The sequence below is a fragment of the Watersipora subatra genome, chromosome 8, assembly GCF_963576615.1.
Source record: "Watersipora subatra chromosome 8, tzWatSuba1.1, whole genome shotgun sequence".
NCBI lineage: Eukaryota > Metazoa > Bryozoa > Gymnolaemata > Cheilostomatida > Watersiporidae > Watersipora > Watersipora subatra.
The window spans coordinates 3,946,771-3,964,421 of NC_088715.1; the positions used below are offsets into that span (position 1 = coordinate 3,946,771).

At 34.8% G+C, this 17,651-nt stretch overlaps 1 protein-coding gene across 2 annotated transcripts in view; it reads right to left on the reverse strand.

The window, feature by feature from the left end:
- Positions 1-14,886, reverse strand: part of LOC137401878 (transmembrane protein 272-like) — a 31,007-nt gene extending 16,121 nt beyond the window's left edge. Inside the window, exons 1-2 of one of the 2 annotated variants that reach the window (XM_068088353.1) lie at positions 14,714-14,886; positions 8,014-8,292 (exon numbers count right to left, since the gene is read on the reverse strand). In XM_068088353.1, coding sequence (XP_067944454.1) covers positions 8,014-8,292; positions 14,714-14,735 — 301 coding nt within the window. In that variant the 5' untranslated portion in view covers positions 14,736-14,886. Of the gene's footprint in view, positions 1-8,013; positions 8,308-14,713 lie in introns of both variants that reach the window. The other variant, XM_068088352.1, reaches the window with a different exon arrangement.
- Between the last annotated feature and the right edge of the window lie 2,765 nt (positions 14,887-17,651).

The following is a 17,651-nucleotide window of genomic DNA, read 5'->3' on the forward strand; positions in this document are numbered from 1 at the left end:
AATTGCTTAGGTACATTCCAGATATATCAAATCCGAGACACACTTTTGTGCATTTAGCTGCATCTCCGTAATATTCTGGTTTGATTTTTGTTAAATCTTTTTGCTGATGTCGGTTGAAGACCATTGATAAACCTCCTCTGATATTACTTCGAACTAGGTGATATAGATCCTTATCTCTTGACCCGTATAGAAAAAGTGGAGAATCCTTGTCTTTAAGCTGTAATAGTCTTCTAATGGCAAGCCCTGGCATGGAAATTGCCATTTTAAAATCTAGGTTTTTGCTTTGGAAGAATTGAGATTGTTTTTCTAGAGCTTGGACAAACCCTCTGCAGTCTTCATTGTTGTAGTATATTAAGAGATCTTTGAGAGTTTTCATTTTGCGTGAACGCCAAATTTGTTTGCAGTATTCATAATCTTCCTCGCTAATGCCTTCTTGTTTCAATTGACTATAAAAATCTTCTCTCTTTGGAAATGTGGTTTGTTTGAGTAAATCTAAGGATGTAAACTTTTCATAAATCCAGAAAAATTTCTTCGCTTCAACATCCATTGCTCTCAGATAAGCTGAATAGCTAAACCCAGGTGCAAGATAGTTTGTAACGTCTAAAAAGCGAAGTTGATCAGTTTTCAAGCACATGTATGCATTCCCTTTTTTCACTGTGAAAGAAATAATTCTGTCGTGTTTGATTAAATATTGGAGTAGTTCTTCCTTTATTAAAGGGATGTCATAGGCACCAGAATTGAATCCGAACACGAGTAGTTCTTCTAGATATTTTTCCAGATCCTCTTCTAGTTTTTGAAACTTGAACTCTAATGATTGTACATCATCATCTCCTGTTACATTTTTTTCCGTCTCTATCACTTTGGTTCGTTTTTTATCGATTTCAATGAATATATCTTCGTACTGAAGTCTTAGGGTAGCGTAGCAAAGTTCTGACATTTTTTCTAGGTATTTCATCATCCTAAAGACAACATCGTAAGCATTTCCATTCTCATTCACAAAGCAGATAGGTTCTGCGAAGCCTGGAACATTACTTGCTATGCTGACAGATGCTAGTTTATGTTCATCTTCCCATGTCATTGTTTTTGTATCCTTAGGCAATCTAGACTTGTCAAAATATGCTTCAGTATCAAAAACAGCATAAAACGGGTAATGTCGTCGGTCATCTTCTACTGTGATGCCATAGTCATCTAACTGTTGAAAGATAGTCTTCGGTAATGAACATGTACCATTTGGATAAATGAATCGTGTGACATCAGTGCAATTAGCTGCGTGCCTATTGAGTATTGTAGCTGTTCGAAAAAGCTTGGAACAGAATGAACACTTGTATGACTTTGTGTATAAGCGCAATTTATTGATGAAGCAAAAATGTCTATCTTCCAGATGTAGAAAAAGTTTCTCATTATACTTCGCGGCAGATTTTCTCACCAAGTGAACTATTGTTTCGTCATTTGATTTTTCTAGGCGGTATACAACAATAGACATTTTGAAGATTGTCTCAATTTTAGGAAGGTCTTCGATAGATACTCCCATAAATTTACTTCTATCTAAGTTTGTTGATTCGATGTAGGTATTGAAACATTCTTTAGCGCATCTCTCCATTGTCATTCTTTTTGATTTCACCATGGCTAATGCTCTAAAGAAACAGAGATTGTCGTTATATGGTTGTCCACTGTTATCCTTTTCAAGAGATACTAATGCTTTATTGTTTCGTATATAGTCAGGTAAAACTATGCAACATCCAATTGGGTGTGATGGAATTGGATAAACGTAGAAAGATATATTAGTTAAAGAATGCATTGACCAAGATGTATCAGGTCTTTGTCGAGTCACAGATTCAATCATGTCGTGATCTTTCATCTTCTCAAGGAAGTTGTTAAAATCATCAATAGTTTCTATCAATACAGGTTTATTAAATAGTCTGTCCTCATTAGGTGATGCATGGAAGTAGCGAATCGTATCCTCAACGTTTTTCATTAAAATACACCCGACTGCAGCATTGATTTTAAATTTATATTGTTGATCTTGATAGATGGATTGTACCGCTGAAGTTTCCAATGCGCCTATCATATCGTTATCTTTGATCATAATATTGTAAATTCTAGTGTGCTTGCGAATAAGCGAATAGGTCTTTATAGCCTGCCAATTTTTATGCATCAGTTCTCCGATTTCCGGACTATTAATCATGTCTGAGCTGGGTATGTTGTTTGTGTCAGTTGGAAATGAGGCAGGTCTTATAGGTGTTAAACGGTTCACTTGGTTATCCTAAAAGAAATACATCATGTTTAGTGGAATAAGAATATATCTCATATAATCCATTATTCATGAAACTTTCAAGGAATCATTCGTACCTGTTGACAATCGTGTTTGCTATGGATTGATGTTGGGATTACTTGCAGACATTTTTCGCTTCTTTTGGTGTGTTTAATAGCCTTATGCCTTGATAGGGATTGTCTATGGGCGTAAGACTTTGAGCAGTCTTGACATGTAAATCGATCTACAATAGTTTATTTTTCCGTTGTAACCAACAAGTTGATTTTATGCTCAATAATACGTTAGCTATGCATTCTGGATTAGGTATTTGTGCGTTGATGGATTGTCTTGTTGACATGGTTAAATAAACGATCTTTATTGTAGTATACATACATATGTGATGGTAAGCGTAAAATATCAGTATGAAGTATATAAGTGCTTAATAACGTAAAATGTATATAAAAGTTTTCAGTTTTGTCAATCATAGGATGAGTATAGGTATATCAAACAATTATAAAAGTGTTATATATAAATGTTTGAGGTGTAAGTAGTCAACATTTTCCCCTTCAGGCTTACAAGTTTTGACCAAATTGAATTCTCGGTTGCCCTGAGTGCATCATACAATCCTCATCAGGCGTATAATCTTTTGGACATGGCTTGATTATGAGTTCGCTTACACTTAAACCCCAAGCGAAATCGTGGTATCTTGAAGAACTTTTTATTGATCGGCTTCTGATAATTGCTTCCATCATACAATTCTTATTTTGAAGTTCAGCAATTGGTAACAACTTTTCCTCACCATCTTCAATGGCGTTCACACATTTTTCTTCTTTGATGTTTAAAACGGTGTCAACAAATGGTGATACGAATTTGCTATCAGGGTTTCCGTAAAACCCTACTTCACCTTTCAACTTTTTGTTGAGCCCATCTTTGAATTTTAGTAGAATTTCACTTTTTTTGACAACAATGTTTGGTGAGCCTGAAGGGGAAGATTTAGAGTAGAATATCTTGATTTTCCCATACATAGGAGCGCTTTTAAAGTAAACACGTTTGTCTGAATTGTATGTAGCGTATTTCATTCCTTGTTTTTCAGTGACAATCGCTAGGTTATTATAGTCAAAATGATGCAGTTCGGTTAGACACGGGCCAGCACTCTCGTTACCTATTCCAAACAGGTCATCTCCTACTGGTTGAGTAGCAATCTCAGATGATGAGTTTCCTTTTTCGATTGGACGTCTGCAAATAAACAACAGTCAATGTCAAATCTGACACGGGTATCATTTTAGAAAAAGAAATTGTGAAAACATTAATAATATGGTAAAATGATTACCTAATGGTAGACTGCTCTGATGTCTTTTTGGTTTTTTCTAAGGGAGTGCCATCTTTCTCTTCTTCATCGCTGTAAACCAAAGAAATCATTTCAGATAAGTATATCAAAACATACAATGACGGAATAAGGGGTAATGAAAAATCGTTCAATCTGAAAATGTCTGCGGTTAAACAATACTGTTATAAAGATGATCCATTAACGGTAGCAAAACATTGATAGCGAAAATGTCGAGTCTTCCACCATGGTGGATTAAAATCAGACCTTTACCACCTTTACCACGCATAGATGAAGAATTATTTGGGAATCATATTTATGAAAATATTTCTAACAGTGCTGCGATATACCAGAATATATGCAGATTACATGCTAAGCAAGTGCATCTGTCATGCAACATTTGCAATCGGTATGTTTGAATTTTATTACCTTTTTCGTTTCTTGGTTGTTTTCTTCTTATCGCTGAGCTTTTTTATTTGCTCTTCCAACTTCTTCTCAAGCATTTCCATTCTAGCTTTTTGACTGCAAATTATGAATATTTCTATCAGGAAAAGTTGTGTTTCGAAGAAAGAATTATATCCTAACAAATGACTAAATTTTCACTCATCTTAAATAACTTATTAAAAAATTTCTACTTACTCTGAATCATCCATTGTTCTGTATGAGCGTAGTCCGGAGAAATATGTTCAGCAAGTTTATGTGTCTGTCAGCAAGCTGTAGATGAGGAGTCTTACAGCTCCAGCTTTTTATATAGTAAGGATAACTGCATGAATTCTAATTTGCGGTAGAATTCGATTAAAATAGGTAATTGGATGAATTAAACATGAAAGGAAATCACATGTTATTTGGTAAAACATGTAATTTCTTTTGCGGTTTTTTCGATTAAGATCAGAATTTGTCTAATTTACGGATAGGTACTTGTTATTTTGTTTTTAGACAGAGAACTATTTAATTAGTTTTGTGGAGTTCGTTAGATTTGTAACAGCTTTATCTATCTTCAGGCGGAGACGAAAAAGATAAAAGAAATAAAGGAAGCAAAGAATGCTCATTAACTCTATTTCAAAGGTAGGAAGTATACAGAACAGAAACGCATTGAATTGTTACGTATGAGTTTGTTCAATTATATAATTTATTTTTGCGATACAACTCATTAAGATAGGAATTTGTCTAATTTAAGGTAGGGTAGTTGTTTTGGTTTTTTTTTTTAATTGGTTTTATGGTAATTGGTACATTTGTAATAACGTTACCTATTTCCAGGTGGAAACCAATGAGCTACCAAATTGACTGAAGAAAAGATCATCGATTGCAAAGTGTTTGTATTTTGTGAATATATATATATATATATAATAAATGTCAGCTTATCAAAAGTAAGCCTTCATCGCTGTGCAATTTAGGTCAACATATTCCATTCTGTTGAGTCCATCTTTAAAACGTAAATTGTGCTTGTTTGTATTTATAGCATTTATCGATTGCTTTATCAGTACTTTCTGGTGAAGGGATAATTTTTCACCGAGTTTTTTTTCGAACCTTTCTTTCATTGTATCCGAAGGCATTGTGTTCAGTGTTGGAATCCATTCGATAGCATTTTGTCTTTCCAAACTATATTCCATCTATAATCAAAGATATCAAAAAAATTGTGTATTCGAATCACAGAAACATACATGAGTAAATTCATGCGTATTAAATGTTTGCGATACTCACATCTTACCTTATATTTTGTTAAAATACGACTGTTTTGACCAGTTGGACAAGACTTGATGTGTTGAGTGTTTGAGTAGTAGTGTCATGAACTTTCTCTGTACGAACAGATGTGTAAATAACCTCAGCGAGTAGGCAGAGAGCAATGATAAATATGAGGCAAAAAACACGTATAGACATGTTTTTAATTAGTCGAATGGTCTCATGGCCATCGAGGTGCTCAACTTGATCAGTCAAGGGAATGGAGGGTGGAATAGCATTTATGTTTATAGTAGCCTCATCAGCTTCATCGCTCGCATAAAAATGTGTGGATGAATCATTTGTGGACATTATGGCAAATAGTTAGTGACAAACTAAATGTTCTTATGATATCTTTGGTTTATATATTTCAGATGTAGAACGTTAAAGCGAGAATAGGTGAGAAGTATTTTGACCTATTGCATTGGTCATCTCAAACGCCTACAAATGCATAAACATTTGTCCGTGTTGCTAATCACCAATGGAGTAAACGAACTGTTCATTTAATTAAACGTCAAACCTTGAGGTTACCTATTAAAAGAAATGATTAATGTAGGGTTAGTCTGACATTATTACCTATGGAAATAATGTGAACCGGTTTAAAGTCATGGCTTAAGGCTACGCGTTTGATGTACCAGATTAGCAGGTACAAGGTAAGCAGATTTAAAAAGACTATTCGCATTGTAATTAGGCTAGCATAAGGACGTAAAATATGCACGATAATTACGCGTTAACAGTGGGTGGTGCTCGGATGAGCTGCGCTCATGAAATTAATGTAAGCAGAGCGAAAACAACTATATAATTACATTGTAAGCATATTCAAAGCTTTATAAACAGTGGCGGGTAGGCGCTTGAGCTACGCGCCTGAAATTAATGTAAGCAGAACGAAAACAACTATATAATTGCATTGTAAGCATATTCAAAAGCGTTATATAAATTTAATTGTAAGCAGGTCGAAAAATGCCTTCCTATACTACTTACGTTATAGGATTACGTGATGAGGTTAAATAATGTTTATACATGGCTCACGTCATTAATAAGTAGCATTTTTGCTTTGATCAAAATATATAGCACTGCAAATAGCCGCTCCATTATTGCTATCGCAAATTTTTGATGACCAAAGAAGAGTAAAAGGTAGACAATACTTGTATAAGTGTATTGGAAAGTCCAAGTGATGACATCATGGCCTTCCCACGCCTGTGGCCAATTTTTATTGGTCAATCTATTTGTCAACACGACGCATTGGTTAGTAGTGTGGTGGTGTGTAGCAACAGCAAATACCGTAAAACCTTTAATTGAACGCCACCTCTATTTAAACTCCGCCTCTATTTCACCGCCACTTTGACTATCTTTGATCTTTATAAACTCATAATATCCAGTGATCAGTAGAAAAATGTCCACAAAATTGTATCAATAATGAATCGTTTACATCAATAACAATCAATTACATGTATCTCGTTGTCCATCTCCAAAGCTTTTCGCTTTTTTTGTTAAAACTTTGAAAGCAGCACCATAAAAATAATCAATAACTATCTGCCTCAGGCTAATAGTAGTTCATTGTTTAACACGGTCTTAATACTTCGTAGTACATGTATAAAAAAAACTGTTTGAAAGTTTTGGGCAAAAGGTTACGTTTAGCGAGCAAAACCTTTACGCAATACATTTGTGCTCAATACAGCGCGTAAAAAAAAATTGTTTAGAAGCTAATCTCTACTAGTTCAGCAGTTCAGAAGAAGAGTTCAAGACGGAAAACATTGTGGAAAGTATTGGACAGCTAGAAGATGTTCGTTCCATCGAGAACACAATTAGAACGCAGCTATCCAAGCAAATGATGCAAATATTTTTGTTTAAAAACGTTAATTTTTGTTTCTGCATGTAATATAAGTATGGTTCATTTATGTCACTTGTTCATGAATATATACTTGTAGCGTTTGATGGATTATCATTATATAACTTTTTAATTTGCAGATTTATAGCATATTATTTAATGACAACATTGCGGTAATCTGATCTTACAATTGATCGACGCTCGTACCGACTCTCCAACTGCACATAAAAAGCTCGTTTTGGCTGCAAACTGTAGCAAACATATCAATCGATGCAATGAGCTTTTCTGCAACATCGGTAAATAACGGTATAAAATAAAAATGTTTTCAAATTTAGAATGAAATAAAAATATCAGGCGAACTAATTGCAAAGAAAGACACAGGCTATAATATCATCGCGGGTCAAATGCGAACAACATCAACTGGTAGAGATATTTCTCGGTTCCTCAATGCACATTTATAAGAAGATCTTTGACAAGTTGGAGATTAGTTAGCAGATTTATTGCATTCAAAAGGTTTAATATCGCTCCACCGGAAAAAGAGGGCAAAATATTGGCGACATTTGCTTCGCCCATAAAAGGGCTAAATTTATCTTGCCAAAATTCTGACGAGCCATTTGAAAAACACACCGCCAGCCTTTGTTTGAACGCCACCTCTATTTGAACACCGCCTCAAATTGACGGCCACTATAGAGAAAGGGTTAAAAATAGAGCGCCATGGCGTTCAATTAGGAGTTTTACGGTATCTATTCTACGCTTACACGACGCATTTTGGCATTTAGCCAGCATCTCAAAGGATTATAGGGCAAAAAAGTGATAACGCAACCATGAAATTAGCTCGAGGGGGGGGGGGTATATCATTAAAGTATACTCATCCCAACGAGCAAATAGTCTTACCTATAACAATCTCTGCGATGGGTAGAGCCAAACCAAGAATCACCATGACAATAACCATAATCACAATGAAAACCACTCCAAAGACTTTGTTAAAGCATTTGCTAGTTATCTTCTTGGCATAGTCCTTGACCCCGTCCGAGCACTCCCTCTCTTCTCTTAATACACTGAATAGGCTGCTGTAAGAAGGAGGGGGAGGACCTTGGGATTCAGCATTCGGATTTTGGGATTCAGGAGTTGGGTTTTCAGCTTTAGTTGAATCCTGGGCTTGAGAAGCTTCAACTGGAGAATCAGAGGCTATAGGAAATTAACAACTCATATTTTGACATTAATCTATCTTCAGAGCAAAAACGATTTTTCAATGTCCTCTTGTATCGATGTGTGAAATGGAATATGTCTGCCAGTATTTTGATGACATAGTTACTACCAACTACCTCCTTCCATTCATTAAACTTATTGTATACTAGGTGAATGCCCAGCAGTGGGTATGGAATAAAGGTAATTATGAATTCACGAAGCCTACTTTAGTAGGTATGCCACTGTTAGTTCAACTTTTCTCCTTAAAACTTGGAGTTATCTTCTACATGCCATTTTTTTATGATACCGGTAAGTGACAGATATGGCAATTACTTTAAATTTTATCAAACACAAAACATCTTTGTTATAAGGTAAGAGGTCAGTTATTTAAATACTTATTCAACGGTTAATCAGGTCAATGCTCAAACACTAATAACATGTTCAAACACTAATGACATGTTTAAACGCTAATGACATGTTCAAACACTAATAACATGTTCAAACACTAATAACTTGTTCAAACGCAAATAATATGTTCAAACACTAATGACATGTTCAAACGTTAATGACATGTTCAAACACCAATAACATGTTCAAACACTAATAACTTGTTCAAACGCTAATAATATGTTCAAACACTAATGACATGTTCAAACGCTAATGACATGTTCAAACACTAATAACATGTTCAAACCCTAATAACATGTTCAAATCCTAATGACATGTTCAAACAATACTAACATGTTGATACCCTAATAACATGTTCAAACACTAACGTCATGTTCAAACACTAATAACATGTTCAAACACTAATAACTTGTTCAAACACTAATAACTTGTTCAAACACTAATAACTTGTTCAAACACTAATAACATGTTCCAACACTACTAACATGTTCAAACACTAATAACATGTTCAAACCCTAATAACACGTTCAAACTCTAGTGACATGTTCAAACACTAATAACACGTTCAAACTCTAGTGACATGTTCAAACCCTACTAACACGTTCAAACTCTAGTGACATGTTCAAACCCTACTAACACGTTCAAACTCTAGTGACATGTTCAAACACTAATAACACGTTCAAACTCTAGTGACATGTTCAAACACTTATGATGCAAAGACTAAGACTCAAGATAAGACGTTAACCTAATTAACACATACACGAAGGCTCAAGGTAAGACATAAGACTAACTAATGCATCGAATACGGCCAAGGATAAAACATATATATCACTAAATCATAGACTAAGGCCCAGAATAAGACGTAAACCATACTATACTAATTTATAGACTAAGACCCAAGGAAAAGCTATACAACTACCTAGTACACAAACTAAATTTGTTTACATTACACATAGTCTGAGTCGGTGTGGTGGCTACACCACATTTTTTTATTGTCAGCTCCATCTCTGAACCTACCTACATGGGACTGTAGGAAGGCTATGACAAAATCCTTTCATTGCTACTTTATGCTTGTAGTTGTTTTACATACAATGTAGTTTTTCATTTGTATATAGTTCACATAACATATTTGGTTCAATACTAAAACTAATTACTCGAAGCATTTAATGTGCAGTTTGTATTTTGTGAAACAAATTAAATGAAATAAACACATGAGAATTTTGACCTACATAGCATATCAAATAACGTATTGATTTCGTAAGTCAAGCTTAGACTGGACTGAGCCAAAGTGATGGACTAAGGCTTATAATGCTCACAACGCTTATAACCTTGACTGATGTAACACAATACAGATAATAATCCATGAATGGGAAGCATTGTATTTGCTCACACTTGAATATACTTTCGTAAAGCAGCACGCCTGCTAAACCTTCCATCAAACAAACAGAATCGGTATTGAAAGAGAATTTCAAGAGACTGGAAGTCCACAGCTGTAGAGTTGCTCAACTTTGAATTGCAAACTAATTGTGTCATGCGAGCCCCTGAGCTCGGGCTGACCTGAATTATAGAAACTTAAAATTTTGTTTACCGAAGTCGATATGATTTTTCTACTGAACCCTCAAGGTCAAACTAGCAGCTTCTTAGCCATGCTACTCAGGAGAAAATTGTAGAAAAACCGGCATAACCATTTTAACTTGGAATCAAAGGATATATCATGAAAAAAGTGTTCTGCGCAGTTCAAATAACTTTACAGAATAAAATAAAACAACTGTAAAGGTTTTAACTGTAAAATAATTAGCAAGTAATGGCAAGATAGTTTGTTCTACTACAATTATTACAATGAAAAATTATTTGATACTGATACAACCAATACAAACTGGAAAACAATAAAATAAAAATCATGACTATGTTGCATTCATAATAACAATGAGTGCATAAAAATGTGTCTATAAAAAAAAGATTACTGATTCACCAAAAAGCTATCCATTGAAACTTTGAATTCAACGATAATACTGTTCTTCTCGATACTGGTACAAATGTAACAATGAGATACAGAAATTGAATACATTAGTGAAGTGCACGAAGGCATTTTATCTGACTGAACGAATAGCGAAAATGTAGATAACAACTCTAGAGAGGGAGACATTCTATCTGCTATTTTGAACCATCTGCTGCTATACATATCTTGAGAATGTCCACGTGAACCGTTTTATGTTATACAGTTTCTAGTGATTAGTCTCTGCAAATGGTGGAAATTGATATTTTAAACTGTGCCACTACAGTTGCACATTAACGACTCACTTTACAACTTGAAAAAGATTAATTGATTATAATCTTAATAACAATTATTAATTATTATTATAATTATTATTATTATTATTAATTATAATAATTATTAATGATTATAAAACTTTTAAAAAAAATGATCAAAAGAAAAACAAGCGCAAAAGGTAATATTAATTAACAATAAAAAGTACATTCTTAGCTTGTAACTGCAATAGGAATAGATAGAATAATTACAATAATCAATTATAATAATTAGGTATGAATGAAAAGGATGACTTAGCACACTGGTTAGAAGCGCTAGTCTGTATAGACTTGTCAAAAATCTTATGATCAAATCCAGTCGAAAGCAGATTTTCCTGTACAAATTTTAAACGCTGGCATACAGACTTTGAGATTCACATTCATAGATAACTAGAGTGTTGGAATAGGTCAGAGATATGTATTTTTTCTAGGGGGATGTTTTCCTCTGGAGTCATTACAGGTCCGTTGTGTGCTTCTACACTTTTCAGGTAACTGCTAGCGCTCACTGATGGTCACTTCAGGGATCACTACCAACCACCTGAAGAGTGCAAAAGCACGAAACAGACTTGAAAAACCTCGACCTGAAAAAAGATATGTAACTTAATCTATTCCAACATTCTAGTTATTATAATACTATTATTCATTGAAACATAATGAAAAACTTTTGCACAAAAAATCTATTTTTAATCAGCATATACAACATTTACTGTTCTAACTTTTAAATGAAGGTGTGTGTATATTTCTGTGTGTGTCTGACCAATACGTAATTCAAATATTTGAAAACTTGAGGCATAGGGAAAATAGATTGTTGAAAAACATTTCTTACTTTGATGCTACACAATTGGTTCAAAATTTGAAACAGCTTATAAACAGTGACAGGTAATGTAGTAGCCTTTGGCTATGTTTTTTTTCCCAATAAATTTGAGTAACTAAAGCTAGTATTTTAATCTTTACTATAATAACAGCCGTTTCCATCTTTCCATCTGGGCGTTAAGAAAAACTATTACATCGTAAGGGAATCAAACCAGTACCTATGAATGTGCAGAAGTAAAGCCAAGCGCACTACCACCAAGCCACCTTAGCGGTAGTGCGCTTGGCTACCACACACGCAGTTGAGCCACCGTAGAACAACTGTGTCTATAATCCCTACACATCTCTAACATCGCTTCAAACTGCAAGTGGTGTTTTTGGTAAAGTCTAGGCATGTATTTCTCTTCTAGTAGTTCAAGCGTGCTAGTTCGAGTTCTTCTAGTAGTTCAAATGACCGGATTTTAACCAATAGCTACATGTATAACTGTAAATACGACAGACAGACGAGCAAACACTTAGATTTATGTATATAGATGTATGTATTCGCCAGAGTGTAAATATACATGTGCATAACACTATGTATATTTTTATACACTTGCTACTTACATACTTGCTATAGCATCGCTATAGCAAGTACTATGGTGCATAACATTTACTTACGTGTACATGCATATACGTACATGTATACGACAATATATGTATAGATATATACTTATGAATACATGTAAGAACATCTCTGTAGACATACATATAGGTATATACATCTGTGCATATTCATATATGAGCCTGTTTTAATTTAAAAGTTTACTATTTAGTTTAAAAGGTTTTATGACTAGGTGGGCAGTGCCTCACATCACCATAAACTTAAGTCTCCTTCTTTTAATAAATGCTCTCATTACTAAGCAGCTCACAAAAGTATGCATTTCAAGTGCTGCAGCCAATTATAATACAACTAATAATCACACAGTGTGGCAACTATTATTAGTCATCCAGGTTTAAAAGTAAACAACAACTACTATTTTATGGATTAGCGTTGAGCTACGTGTTTAACACACCCATTATATGATATTATAGTTTTGCGGTGTTTCATACTCCCGTGTCACACCATCTGGAGTATGTGAAGGGAATTCTAAAAGACTACATTTTTCATCTGTCCGAATAAAAACACCAGCTACAGGAACAGATCATCTGAAGTGCCCAAATATTAACATATTGGGGGATATTGCAACTAAAGAAACAGGAATTAACTATTTACCAAAACTAGATTCAGCAAACAGGAAGGAGCCTTTTGGATTTCACCAGGGTTATGGCACATTAGACCAGCTCTGTCATTGCAGTGCAGTACGCAGTAATTTTGCAGTGCATTACAACTTTCTAATGCGCATGGGAAATTTACTGCAACTGCATTCCTATTGTAAATTTTTTACTGCAGTCTACCACATATTCACTTCCAAAACGCATTGCTTAAAACCCAGCAATTCATGCATACTGCGAATGCATAATACTCCAAACATGAGACTGTACCGCAAATGTGTACTGCAACTGTGCATTGATGTGAAGTTGTTGCTGTCTGTTGACACTAACACAATGTTTAGCAAACTCATAAACATGCACTCTAACTCTCATGTCATTTCAGAATAGGAAATCGGACAGTATCACTGTTTTGATGAAATTGGGGTTCTGAAAGATATTCCCATTAGTATTATATATGTAGTATATTAAAAGCATAAACTCTCATTTCAACCATATATACAACATGCTGATTGCGATCAATTTGTTTGCCTACTCTTACTCAAAGCTTGAGCAGTATTATTATCTTGCAATTCTGCTGTGTTAAATTCAACTCACTACTTGATTCTGTGATGAGTTTTCACAAAAATGTGCTGTGCATCTATATACAGTGTAACGCAAAAGTTCCTACTGCATCTAGTACTGCGAAATGGACACTAGCAACACTCCCACAGCCTCCAGCACTGCATATTGTTGTGCAGTAGTTAATACCGCCACTGCACCAATACTGCATACAGTGAGTTGAAATAATTAGTACTGAATGTATACTGTGTACTGCACGGTAGTGAAAATATGCAATGCAATTATACTGCACACTTGTAACATGATTTGTATTGCCACTGCACTGCTAATGCAACTACTAGCAAGTTTTCTATGACTGTACTGCATTTTACACCTTGGCTTCAGTGAGTACTCAGCAATACGCAGCTAAAATATTTTTCGTAATGGTCAAAACCCTGGATTCTACAAACCTCTACTGCACAGGCCAACATCACATTGATAAAGAAAAAACTTAAACGAATGTGCGCAACTTCATCTCCTTTAAAAAATAAAAATTCCATTATATTTTAATCCAATGATATAAAACCCCCATTTCATATCATTTTTTATATCATTTTTCATCTTTATAGTGTTTTATATCATTGTTTTGACTGAGGGTCAGTATATGACAGATGAAGTATGCTACTGAATTGTACCATCTTTTACGTTTCCTAGTTTATTCCATTTGTTGTGGAAAGAATTTTGTGCTAAATTGGTATGAATGTATTAATGAAAATATATAAAATAACTTTATCTTAGACTATCAATGTTATCCACAGCATCAAAACATTTACTATTAGCTCTCGTATAGTATGGTATTGATAACAAAATATTTTACTAGAAAGGCAAGCTTTGCAGTCAGCACATTATGCATTATATTAAAAATGCCATAAAACCACTGTAAAGCGATTACAACCTAAAGTAAATGTATAATCGTGCTTTCCTGGTGTTGTAGTTTTATTTTAATGCTTGCTAAGTAGCCTATGTTTTATTATACTTATGCGCTAAGCGATGCTGTTAACGAGTGGTCACATTGATCTATATTTGTCACCTTCAGGATCGTCAGTTCCCATTATAGTAATCTCGTTGACAAAACTGAATTGCTAATCATTTTAGTTTGTCACACTCGTGTTACACTTTCTCGGCAGTCGTACTTCCAGCGTCGTTATTAACCTCTATCTCGAGGGGCAGGCGTTGACCAGGTTTGGCCAGTGTTGTCTTCTAGACGCGGTACTATGTTGGGCCAAGTTATGGACCAAGCGATAGTTTCGAGATCTTTGTGAATTTAGGCACACGCCTTAATTTTCGAACAAAGTGGTTTACTCGACTACGTGAAGGAACAAAAACGCGAAGCATTTCATAAACATTTCTAAAGAATGTTTTCGCTTCTTAGCACGTACCTAATTGGTCTACAAATATTGGGGCTACTCATAGAGTTATCTTCTCATAGGAGGAGATAACTTTATAGGGCTACCTAATGTTTGTTTGAGATTAGTCGCAGTTCTTGAGTGCAAAGGACGTATAATGTAACAGCTCATAATAGGGTTATCTACTCGCGGAAACATAAGTCTTACTTATGGGTGCAGACCTAGTACGTAATGTGGTTGAAGCATAAAGTTATGTATTAGAGATCCTTGAGGTGTTAAAAGCTGTCTGGTTACCTAATTTTGTAACCTGATCAAATGTGCACTTAACACAAGATCATAGGAACTTATGAACTCATTATGAACTCATTATGAACTTTGATACTGCCAGACTATATTACTATAATTTTATCCATTCCTATCTTATATATGGCCTGCATGTGTTTTACCCTACAACACCTGTAAAATATACCAACACACTATTTATTTTACAAAAAAAAGCTTTACGACTTATATGCAAAGACCTAAACATACCCCATAAAAACCATCACTTACCACTTACCAACTTAATAACAAGCACTACCGGTGTTCTTCCCTTACCTAAGCTATCACATTACTTCACCTGCCTCACTGCTCATTCAATACTCCACGATACCTGCCCTAAATATCTCAGCTATAGCTTTCAAACCGTAAACCATAGTCACAAAACCAGAAACAGATTCAAATTACCTAGTGCCATAAACCACAACAAACTCAACAGTAACCTGCTAAATTCATTTAATAATCTCTGCACTTATTTAAGAACTCTTCCTTTGCAATCTTTTAAAACAAAACTCAAACTACACCTACTATCCTCTGACCAATAATACCATTCACCATATAGCCTTACCTATTTTAACCATTTTATATTACACTTTGTTTTCATGATTGGAAAACTGTTGTCATATATTTGTATACTATTTTCACTGAGCTATTATTTGTCCACTTTTTGTTTAAACAATACTCATATCAATCCTCAAGCTTGCGTTCTACATATTTTATGCATTCAGTTCTAATATTATTATATTAGTTAGACTATTCACGAGTTTTTTAGTTAGACTATAGTTTCTTTGCGGTCCCTTTTATTTTTTTGTTGTACACCGCTTTTTAGTTAGTTTACTTGCCGTGGTACTTTGTGGAAAACATATTGTAAAATATGACTATTGATTACCACAATAAAGATTGCTCATATATATAGGATTTGTCGCGCATGTCTACCAAATATTTTTCATAACCTTTTTTCTTTAAAAAGTTGAGTTCTGCTAGAACATGGCCTCTGGACAGTCATGATCTGATAGATCTCCGTTGAGCAGACAAGAGATTGGCATAATTCTGAACATGCACACCTGAAAGCTTTGCATGATAGCCAAAATAAAATAGTTACTGAGAGAGCTGAGAATGGAGGCAAACTATGATTGCTGAAATATGAAGATTAAGCAGACAGAGAACCATGAGCGATGAGTGAAAGAGTGGAAGGAAAGCAAAAAGAGGATGAAGGGCTGAAGACAAATATATATTTCAAAAGCCTAGTACAGAAAGCTGGCAGCTAAAAAGCTTGATTTAAAAAAAAAATTTGAGTTGAAACTTTCTGCTGTTACAGTAGAGCCCTGTATGAGATGCCAACATTAAAATATATATCCATGATGCAATTTTTTGCGTTATTTGTCTTAGGGAAGAAGTGTTGGGGCAACACTATCAGCAGTAGCTTGCTAGCAATTGGACCTAATAATGCCACGCAAGCACACACCTGGCACGTTTGCCTTGAGGAATTGCCCTATACATGTATTGTGTAATAGTCACAGCATCCTTGAAAGTGAGATATGAAAAAGTCTCCGATGAGCTTTTCTTTGCTGCGGAGATGCAAGAGACAGGTTTAAAGACAAACTTACTCATAAAGTGAAAATACAGCATTGTTAAATGTTATAGAACGGCTTGATAAGATTCCCTTTGCACTGTAGGCTTTGATGCAAAGCGCTGTGAGATTGATGACGCCTCCATATTTTGGATGAGTACTATGCTAAAAAAAAGATGTTTAGGGGCTTTAAAAAAATAGTTTCTGTAGGTCAACTTGCTGAAAAAGGATGTGGACTATTTGATCAGAGTCAGGCAACAGAGCCCTGCCATTAGTAGCCAAAACACGAAATCTAGCGATAGTATGCTATGGTTTTGACTTTCAACTGATTGAGAAATTCAGCCTTGAAGAGAGAGCTGGTAGCCTTGGCTGATTGAATCAAGAATATCTCTCAAGATTTATGACTAGCGGAGTTTTTCTAACCCATACGGGCGGTACCCGCATGAACGGTGTGAAATTGCATGAAAATCTATCAAGCTGCACTGTTACTGATGATCTTTAGAATGCTTATTTTAGAACAGGAAAGCTTGTAATTGTAAAAGTAGCTATTACCACTACTATAGTGAATACTTCATTGAAAAAAGCTCCGGTTATCATAGAAATTGGGTCTCTTTTTTTGAGAGGCTAGAAAAGGTTTGATGAACATAATGTTATTAAAGAATAAATCTCGGTTCAAATTCTCCTTATTCTACAAGCAGTATGAATGATAAATACTGTATCTGGTTTAGCTTGTA